General features: G+C 55.2%; 1 protein-coding gene across 19 annotated transcripts in view; it reads left to right on the forward strand.

Moving 5' to 3' along the window:
* The window catches only part of EPN1 (epsin 1), a 32,485-nt gene extending 22,847 nt beyond the window's left edge, over positions 1–9,638 (forward strand). For 5 of the 19 annotated variants that reach the window (XM_033170218.1, XM_033170220.1, XM_033170224.1 and 2 more), the window contains 8 exons: positions 853–954; positions 1,968–2,039; positions 3,363–3,464; positions 4,098–4,356; positions 5,180–5,347; positions 5,581–5,682; positions 6,163–6,405; positions 7,510–9,638. In XM_033170218.1, coding sequence (XP_033026109.1) covers positions 853–954; positions 1,968–2,039; positions 3,363–3,464; positions 4,098–4,356; positions 5,180–5,347; positions 5,581–5,682; positions 6,163–6,405; positions 7,510–7,859 — 1,398 coding nt within the window. In that variant the 3' untranslated portion in view covers positions 7,860–9,638. The remainder of the gene's footprint in view (positions 1–852; positions 955–1,967; positions 2,040–3,362; positions 3,465–4,097; positions 4,357–5,179; positions 5,348–5,580; positions 5,683–6,162; positions 6,406–7,509) is intronic. The other 14 variants (XM_033170222.1, XM_033170226.1, XM_033170227.1 and 11 more) reach the window with 8 other exon arrangements.
* Positions 9,639–9,763: the final 125 nt, after the last annotated feature.

Here is a 9,763-nt window from a genome sequence, read left to right on the forward strand (position 1 = left end):
GCAGCGCTGCCCCCACCTCCAACCACCCAGGTTTGTGTGGGCTGCCGCCTTGTTCAGGTTTGCCTGCCAGTCTTTCTCAGCGGAACAACCCAAATTGCTCTTGAGCCATCAGCCTTGGCACTTGAGGTTCTTTCTTTAGCCCCACACTCTATCCATTATTATTATTAGTATTATTATTAATGCTACTTGGGCCTGCTCTTCCTTTGAGTGAGAGGATGGAGGAGGAAGCTGTCTCCCATCCTGACACCCACCAGTTCCCTGCCCACTGAGCTTCTGTGATGCTGGCAGCCTTTTGTCCCAACCTGTTGCCCTCCAGGGGCTGATGGGAACTGTAGTCCAGAGCCTCTGGAGGGGGGCCACCAGGTAGGACATAAGCCGTGCAGCTCCCATTGGCTGTGCCCAGACCTGCCACTCAACACACGCCACGGCCAACCCGACCCTAAGTCCTGCTTTTTTTTTGTCGCCTCCTTTCCTTTTCTGTGGCTCCTCCCAAGTGGGGTGATTGTGTTTGCTTCCCCCATCCCAACTCTTGTCAGTTTAATTTTGGCTCCTTATTTTTGCCACCTTACTTCCACTTCCCCCCTCCTCCTCCTCCTCCACCTCCTCCTCCTCCTCCATGCCGCATTTCCTTCCACTTTACCCTTGTTGTTTGCAAAACAGAAGGCTGAAAGGGAGTGGGGGGGGGGAGACAGAAATACCCACAACAATTTAACTTTACTATCCAGGGAACCAAGTTAGAAATATTTCTTTATTTTGAGGGGAGGGAGGTGCCTGTTTCTACACCAGAGATGTCCAGCCTTGGCACAAACGACTTTTCCTTTCCTCCCCCCCCCCCCTTTCTGTCTGAAATAGTTTGGGGAGTCGCATGTCCTTCAGCATGAAGGACTGAAGCTCAGTGGCAGAGCACCTGCTTTGCATGCAGAAGGTTCCAGGTTCAATCCCTGGCATCTCCAGGTAGGACGAGGCAAAACTCCTGCCTGAAGCCCCGGAGAGATGCTGCCAGTCAGTGTAGAAAATGCACAGCTAGGTAGACCAATGGTCTTGACTCTGTAGGAGGCAGCTTCCTATGTGATAGGGGTACTGAACCTGCGACCCTCTATATGTGTTGCTGGACTCCAGTTCCCATCAGCCCCCAGGCAGCATGGCTGCTGGTCAGGGCTGATGGGAGTTGTAGTCCAACATCTGGAGTCACAGGTTATCCACTTGTGAATCCAGAAGGAAGTGCCTTTCTTCCTGCCATAGAGGATGTCTGCTTCTGTAGAAGGCAGTTTCTCCTAGCGTGCGGGAAGAGCGGGGCTCATCGTTATCTCTGTATCCTGCTCTTTCAGGAATCCCCGGTGCCACCCTTACCCTGACAGCACCCCTGTAAGGGAGGCTAAACAGATGGCACCAAAGCTTCTGTGGGATTTGGACCCAGATTCTCACGTTGAAGCTTCGCCCTGTAGCTGCTAAACCGTATTAGCTCTCCGTGATTTCTACGTCTTGCCAGGGATTTATTAAAGTGCGATCAGGAGAGAAAGATTCTGGGATTGGCCTCTTTACAAACTCATGAAGCTTGCTCCTCCTTGAATCGCTCCTGGATCATACCCCTCAAGTAGCTTGCTTTTGTTCATGTGAACACAGCTTGCATAGACAATTTGGGGGAATTGGAGTGTGTAAGGGGCTGTGGTTCAAGGGCATCCCCGAATAGCACAAGTGTCCCTGGGAGGGAAGGTAGTTCTCCCAACCACACTGAAGAATACTTTAGCCGAGCAGAGGGGAAGCACAATGGATGGAGAGAGCTGAGAATCCGGGTGGTAAGGGGACCGCTAATCTAATGGGTGTTTGCCGCAGAACGTGGCGATAACGGGTTGTGTGAAATGGAGGTGCCTGCAGTCAGCCCACCTTCTCCTTCCTTCCGTCCCTCCCTCCCTCCGCTGTGTCGAGCTCCATTCCATGCCTCTTACGTTGTGTTTCTTCCCCCCCAGCCCCCTGCAGTGGCCGACGAAGACCTACAGCTCCAGCTAGCCCTTAGCTTGAGCAAAGAGGAACACGACAAGGTTAGACACACACCTCCCGCCCCCCCCCCCCACCCACAGCAGCTCCTCCTCTCAAAATAATCAACTAAACCACTTTCTGCCCCCCCCCCCCCGCCCCAGAGCAGGCCCCAGCCTCACACTTTCCCCACTAACTCAGCGTTCTCTCTCTCTCTCCACGTCCCGAAGCAGAGCGATGGCAACAGGGGTGCCGTGTCTCCATTTTTCACTTTTAGACCTCTTTAATTGTCCCGCTGTGTAGAGTCAAGATTTCCTGAGGTGCCTTTCCCCTTCCGAGGGAGGCCCGGAAGGTAGGACAGGTCAGTCCGCGTGTCCTGCTGCTTCGAGAGGCGATGGGTCGCTGGCGCCTGCTGAGGCGGGTGTTGCGTGCGTCTTCTGCAGAACGGAGGCAATGGACAGGAGGAGGAGGAGGAGCTTCCTGAGCCATGAGGAAATGGGGGCCAGGAGTGCTGGCTGGAAAGGGGACGCCATCCCTTGGAGTAAGGGAGTTTTGGGGTGGGTGGATATTTAGCGGAGGATGAGGAAGGTGGTAGTTAACAGATTGTGGCAGCTTTGCCAAGCTGGTGCCCTGAGATGTTTCAGACTGCAACTCCCATCAGCCCCAACCGGGCTGGCCAGGGCAGATGGGAGTTGTAGTCCAAAGCACCAGGTTGGCAAAGGCCTGGTTAGAGCTTGAGGGTAAGGAGAGAGGAAGACTTGTGCTTTCTCCCTTTGCGAGTGGAGCTTACTAGCTTCAACCAGCAGTGTGGAGGAAGGGAGAATTTAAGGGGAAACGCCAGGACAGAAGGGCCGAGTCTGGCTAAGCCACTTCAGCATGGGGGCGGGGGCGGGGGGGGGAGTGCGGTCTTGGAGCCAGAATGCCTAGAAGGGAGGCAAATGCAGACGAGGTGCTGTCCGCTTGGGCACCTGCATTTTCAAGGGGGGTTGCAGGGGGGAATGGACGTTACGAATCCGGGCTCCCATGAAGAGGTGGGGGTGGGAGGAGCTGGGCAGCCCGTGGCTCCTTCCTCGGCCCTCCGGATTGTCCTCCTGAGTAGGACAGAATCGTAGTGGCGGCTGCTTGAAGCATCATCTGGCACACGGCCCACAGCAGGCCCTCGCCCAGCCTGTTGCCCTGGACCAAAACCACCAGTCCCAGCCAGCACAACCCTTCCTAGCTAGGGAGGGTGGCTTTGGCCCTAAGTGCCAGGTGGGTGCCGGGCTGGGTGAAGGCTGTGCCATGAAACCTCCGCACTGCCTGCCTCTCCTAAAGGTGAGTGAACTGCTTTGCCCCTGGCCCCCGATCGCTGTTGATGCCCTCTTGTCCCTCCCACAATCCCCTTGCAGGAAGAGCGGATCCGGCGTGGGGATGACCTACGACTCCAGATGGCCATAGAGGAGAGCAAAAAGGAGACGGTGCCTGCCAAGGAGGAGGTGAGGGTGGAGCAGGCAGGGTTCGGGCAGGTGGCTCTGAATGGGTACCTGGGGCAGGGAGGGGAGGGAGAATAGTAAGGGGGGCCATTGTTGGAGACAGAATTGCCAGGTTCAATCCTGCAAGGCAGCACTTTAATGTCCATCTGAAACTTTTATTTTTTTCCTGCCAAGGAGGTGCTCTGGGTAGTAACCATATGACAGTTGTCCATCTTCTCCTCCCATGTACATAGATTTCCCTACCCCTTTTTGCCTCTTGTTAGCTAGGCTGAGAAAGAGAGTGACTAGTCCAGGACCACCCAGGGACTGAGTGGAAAATTGAACCTTGACCTCCCCGGGCCTAATCTGGCACTCTAACCACTGACCTGCACTATTTATTCCTTTGAGATAGAGATATATCCCACCTTTCCTTTCAAGGAGCTCAAAATGGGGGTACAGTGTTTACTCACCCATAGTAATCTATGAGGTAGACGAGGCTGATACTCTAACCACTATGCCATTCTTGCTCTTGGGATATTATAAACCGGAGGGCGTGGCGGTGTTGGGGGGGTTGTCACTGTTTTCCAAATGGGACAATAGAGACGTGATTAATTCCGTGCCCCGTTTCTCTGCCTGTCTCCCACATTCCTTCCCCACCTGCCCCACATGCAGTCATCCCTCATGGATCTTGCTGAGGTCTTCACCGCCCCTCCCACTGCGGACCCCTGGGGCGGCCCTCCTGCTTCCGCTGACCCCTGGGGTGGCTCTGCCCCAGTTGTACCCGCAGCTCCCACTGACCCATGGGGACCATCCGCTACTGGAGCAGCCCCTACAGGAGACCCGTGGGGGGCCTCTGCGGTGCCTCCTGCAGCCCCCCCAGACCCATGGGGAGGTGCCCCGGCTGCAAGCAGTGACCCATGGAAACCTGAAGGTAAGAGCAAGAAGTGACAAACAGATCAGGATATGATAAACATGATTCAGCATTTAAGCCTTTTGTTTCAAATCAGGTTAACTGAAAGAGCTTAGGCAACCTTCCTCACTTGCTCATTTCTCTCCTGCCCCATACCAGAAAAAAGATACTTTGGAGGCATTTATGGGCTTCTCTGCCTTCCAAGGTGGCAAACACCACCTCAACTAGCTGTCTCCCCCCTTCAGCTGTGTGGTGGAAGACAGGCAGGATATACATTTAAATAATAACTCTTGTGCTTCGGCTCTGCAGCAATTTTCCTTTCAAGACTCTCCCTTCCCTTCCTTTTTTTTACTAGTAGGCAATTCATCATTTGACCCTGTTTGATGGGTGTTGTTATTTTATTTGCCAGAGAGGAGCCATGGCTCCATGGTAAGAACATTTGCTTTGCACTTAGAAGGTCCCAGGTTCCTTCCTTGGGCCACCCCCCCCCCCCAGCTAAAAACTATGTCGATCAGAACACAACTCCTGCCTGAGGCCTGCTGCCAATCAGAGCAGGCATCATTGGCCTAGAAAGGCCAGTGGTCTGATTCGGTATAAGGCAGCAGCTCCCTGTGTGTGTTCAAACCTTGCAAAGATGCAGCGATCTCTTGTCGCAGAGCTTTCTTACCATCTCAGCCAGGACGCCCACTGGCCGTAGAGAACTAAATTACCGTTCTGTCTGCATCAACCTGGGACTCCTAGGTGTAACACAAACACATACACATGTCCGTGCTGATGCACAGCGGACAGGATGTTTTCCCAGATGTCGATGAACAAAATCTGACCCCCTTGATGTTTTCCCCAGGCGGAGGTTCATCTGGGACCACGGCAGCGCCACCCACAGATCCATGGTCATCAGGACCAGCTCCCACATCTCAAGGGAAACCAGCGCCCGATCCTTGGGCTCCAGCATCCACGTTTTCTGATCCCTGGGGTGGCTCCCCTTCCAAGCCCAGCACGAACGGCACAGCAGGTGAGGGTCAGCGAGGGCTCCTGAGCGCCTCGGCCTGGCAGGGGGAGGCTTGGGTCAGGCCGGCTGGGAACTGGGGCTCCTGGGTGCCTTATCCCCAGGAACGAGATGCAGGGAACGGACCCCCAGCGCAGGATTGTGTGAGTCTGCGGGGAACGGGTCCCTCCCACCCTTGCTCTCCTGTTAACCCTGCTGGCCCACCCCCTTCCCCCTTCTGCCTTGTCCCTCCCCTTCAGCTGGCGGAGGCTTTGAGCAGTTTGGCAGCCCCGGGGATGGGGACGAGTTCTCTGATTTCGACAGCCTGCGCCCGGCACTGCCCAAATCCGGGAGCAGCACAGGTGAGCCCTGCTCCCTGCATGGCTCCGCCTTCTCACCTCTGCACCTCCACTTCGCTCTGCATGTCCCTGTCTCTTGCCTGCCGCTTTCCTTACTCTCAACCCCTGGGACTGGGTGGCAGCATTTCCTGGCATTGCTCTCTGCCCTCTCTTGGGTCAGCCAAACTCAGCTCAGAAGTGACACCCCACGGACCAGTTTTGTTCCTGCATGTACTTTGAAGAGGGGTCTCTTCCTTTCTTTCTCCTCTTCTCACCCCCACCCACCCTCTTTCCAGCTCCTTTATCCCGGGACTTGTCTGACCCTTGCATGATTTGAATTGGGAGCGTGTGCCTATGACTGTTGCAAAAACAGAAGGGTGTGTCTCTGCTGGCCTTTGTCTTTTCCCTCCATGTTTGATCTGTGCTCTTCTGCATCTTCCATTCCCTTCTCTCACCACTCTTTCCTGTCTGCCCCCACCAACCTCTCTCTCTCTCTCTCTTTAGGTGAGCTGTCCCTCTTAGCTGGGGAGGTGCCCATTTGCCGACCCGGCAGTGGCACTGACAGCCCCAACACTTTTGACATGGCCTCCATGGGCGGGTCGCTGCCCGAGATCTCCAAGCCAACGCGTAAGACCCCAGAGTCATTTCTGGGCCCCAACGCTGCCCTCGTCGACCTGGACTCCCTGGTCAGCAAGCCTTCTACTGCCTCTAGCATTGCAAAGGCCTCCAACCCCTTCTTAGCCCCTGGTAAGTGCTCTGGGGCCAGGGCACTCTGTGGGATCAAGCAGGGCAGAGATAAGGACATCTCCTTAGTTCTGTTTGGTTGAGTCAGACAGGTCAGAATGGGGAGGGAAAGAGCCACGTCTTCTGATCTCTGCATGAATCTAGTTGGGCAGGAAGCTCTTACCAGGACTCTTTTGTCTGGCCTCTTATTTATGGGGTTTGCTGTTTTGAAGCAGGATTAAAAGCAGACCTCTGGATGGGCTTAAAAATCTCTTCCAGGGTAAACCAGGGAGAAATATGCAGATGAAGTTGGTTTGTGCGGCTTATTTTGTGCAGAGTCTCATTGTTGCGATGAGGGGTTATGCAAGGCAGAGACCCCACCTTACCCACCAGAAACCTTCTTCTGCCCAGCACCTTCATGCGTAACATCGTAGCCATGAAGCCTAGAAACTTGCTTCACAAACATGCACAAAGCTCCTCTACTACTCCATACCACCCTGTCCTGCTCCCAGCCTGAGGTTTGAGCTTGGAGCAGGGAGGTTGGGAAGCACAACCTCTGGCTCCTTGGAGGCTCTCCTGCAGCAGATTTGGCTGTTGGAGCCACAGGTCAGTTCAGTATTACACGCCTTGCTTATAAGTTGCAAATGAGACGAGTCCTGTTTGCTTTAAGCCAGGCCTTCCTTGAGCTTGAGTCTGGGGGGTGAAAGCAGAGCAGGGTTGACATGCAGTAACTCCTGGGATGGGCTCGAGCAGGAAGATTCAGGACAGATAAAAGGACATACTTCTCCGTGCTTCAGCTCGTAGTTAAACACTGTAACTTGCTCCCACAGAAGGCAGGGATGGCCGCCAACTGGGATGGTTATAAAAGAGGATTGGAGAAATTCATGGAAGACAAGGCTGTCAATGGCTGCTAGCCACAATGGCTGCTGGCAATCCCAGGCCACTGTGAGAACAGATGGGCTACTGGCCTGATCCTGCAGAGCTTGATCATGTTTTAAATGGGGCTGCAGAGGAAACCAAGGCTCCTGAGAGTTGAGGGTGGGAGGCACCGACCCAGGACTTCTGGGTTCCTTTTAACTTGTTTTTCTTCCTCCTCTTCCTCTTTCTGCTCTCTATCATCCACTGCAGGTTCAGCCCCAGCCCCAGCCGCGTCTGCCTCAACTACAAACCCCTTCCAGGCGACGGCAGCTGCCCCGCTTTCGCTCAACCAGCTCCGCGTCAGTCCGGTCCTCCCTCTGTCTCAGCCGGCGCCCCCTGCCTTTCCCGCCGTAGCTCCTATGGTCTCTGTCTCCCCCATGGCCCCCGGGATGCCCTTGGCCTCCGTTTCCCCCATGGTGGGGGTGCAGCCTTTGGGCGCTGTCCCGCCTATGGGGCTCCCTGCCATGGGCCTGCCCCCTCAGAGCCTGCCGCCCACTGGCGTCGTCCCCAGCAGCACCTCAGCCGCCTCCATGGGCAGCACCAATCCCTTCTTGCTATAATCAGGGGGACCTTTTAGCCCCGTGGGGATGACACCCCCTTGTCACACCCCTCCACATTCCCAGTTTGCAAGGGGGGGGCCTTAGTTTCCACCCACAAAACGGGGCAGCCGGGAAGGCGGGGGGAGAGAGAAGGAAGGGAAGAGACCTAAGTCCTTATTGCAAGCTCCTCCACCCCCATGTTGGGGGTAGGGTGGACTTAATTTTTTCTCTCTTTGGTTTTGGTTTGGGGGCTTAATTGAAGAGCTCCTCCTTCCCCCCTCCCCCCGCTGCTCTTCAGGGCAGCTGGGAGACCCCATTTCTGTTGTCCTGTTGGCAGCAGGGGCAGCTCCCTTCTCTAACTCATTTGAGGGGAGGGAACTACGAACCAACAACAGATCTAGAGTTGTGGGGGGTGTTGAGGGGTGGGGTGGGGTCTTCTCCCAAGGCAGGTGGTTGTTGTTGCTGTTCTTTGTGCCCTCTCCCGTATTGGCCACAGAAACCCTTCCCATGTTGAAAGGTGAGGAGGGATTATCATATTTTGGTCAACCCCTCCCACACCTTCCTTCATAAGTCTCTCTCTTTTTCTCTCTCTTCCCTTTTGCAGAAGGGATGGAGGAAGAGAAGTGGCCATGTGCCTCTGCCTACCTCCTAGGCCCTTCCAAACAAAGTTTCCTTGTGGGTAGTGGGAGGGGGGAGAGACAGGTGGACACTGTCCTTTTAAATTATGATTTTATTTTGGTAGGCACTCCCCCACTTCCCTTCCAAATGTTTGGTTGCATCTCCATCCCCTCCTGCCCCACCCCTGTGCTGGGACCAGCCCTTCTCTGCCTCTTCCTTTTTTTCCACTAAGGGGGTGACGTCAGTGAATCCCCTTCACTACACCTGGGAGCGGTTGAGACACTGGGAATATTTGTCTCTTTCGTCTCCGGGGCCAGGTGGGATACCACTAATCTGCGGTCAGAGACCAAAAGCTGGATCTGGAAAGGGGGGCTGGACCATCATTCCTCACAGGGCGACGAAGCCACCGCTACACTTTGCCGCCTGCCCTCTGCAGGCTCCCGGGCCGAAGGGAGCCACCATTTTTGTTTCGTTTTGCAAGGATTGTGGAGCCCTATCGGCGCATCACACCTCGGGGGGGGGGGGGACTTGAAACAGCCAACACAGCCTGCTGTGAAGAGGGAACCTGGAAGCCATCGGAGGATCGATACTCTTGAGAATCTTTAAAAAAAGAAAACGTTTTCCAACAGCAACATGTCCGGCGGGCAGGGAACTATTGCAGAATTTGAGTCTCTCTCTTGGCCTGCTTTGTGGAAGCCCAGAAACAGCCAAAGGCCCCCTGCCAGATGTGGAACGGCAGGGGATCTGTAAAGCCCAGCCGCCCTTCTCCGTTTCTGGACTGCAGCAGGCCAGGGAGAGGACTCCGATGATGAGTGTGGACAAAGCAGCAACATCCCTGCGGAGGAGGAAATTCTCCCTCTCTTTCTCTTATGCCAACAGTGCGCATTGCTTGAAAAGGGAGTGGGGGGGGGAGAGAGGACACGCAGCCACACCCACAACCCGTGGACCCCACTTTGCAGCACTCTTTGCACAGGGGGTGATCAAATGCAGTCTGAGCCGTCCACTCTGCACACGTGACCTACTTTTCTCCCCCTCCTGCTGCAACCTCCTTTGTGTGCACGTGTGGGTTTTTTTTGGGGGGGGGTGTTGCTCCCACTGCTGACCCACTCGAGACCCCAGAGAGGACGTGCCATCTTTGACTTGTATAACAGCGGAGTCCTCCGTCCGTTCCGACAGCACAGCACAGCAAGGAAGCCCCCACCGTTCTTCAAGACTTATTGAAGGGGGGGAGATGGGTAGGTGGGCTGATTCTGGCCCTTTGGGAGCCAACAGCTTGTGGGGAAAGGGTGGGTCCGAGGCTGTGTGTG

Source organism: Lacerta agilis, chromosome 14 (assembly GCF_009819535.1).
Source record: "Lacerta agilis isolate rLacAgi1 chromosome 14, rLacAgi1.pri, whole genome shotgun sequence".
NCBI lineage: Eukaryota > Metazoa > Chordata > Lepidosauria > Squamata > Lacertidae > Lacerta > Lacerta agilis.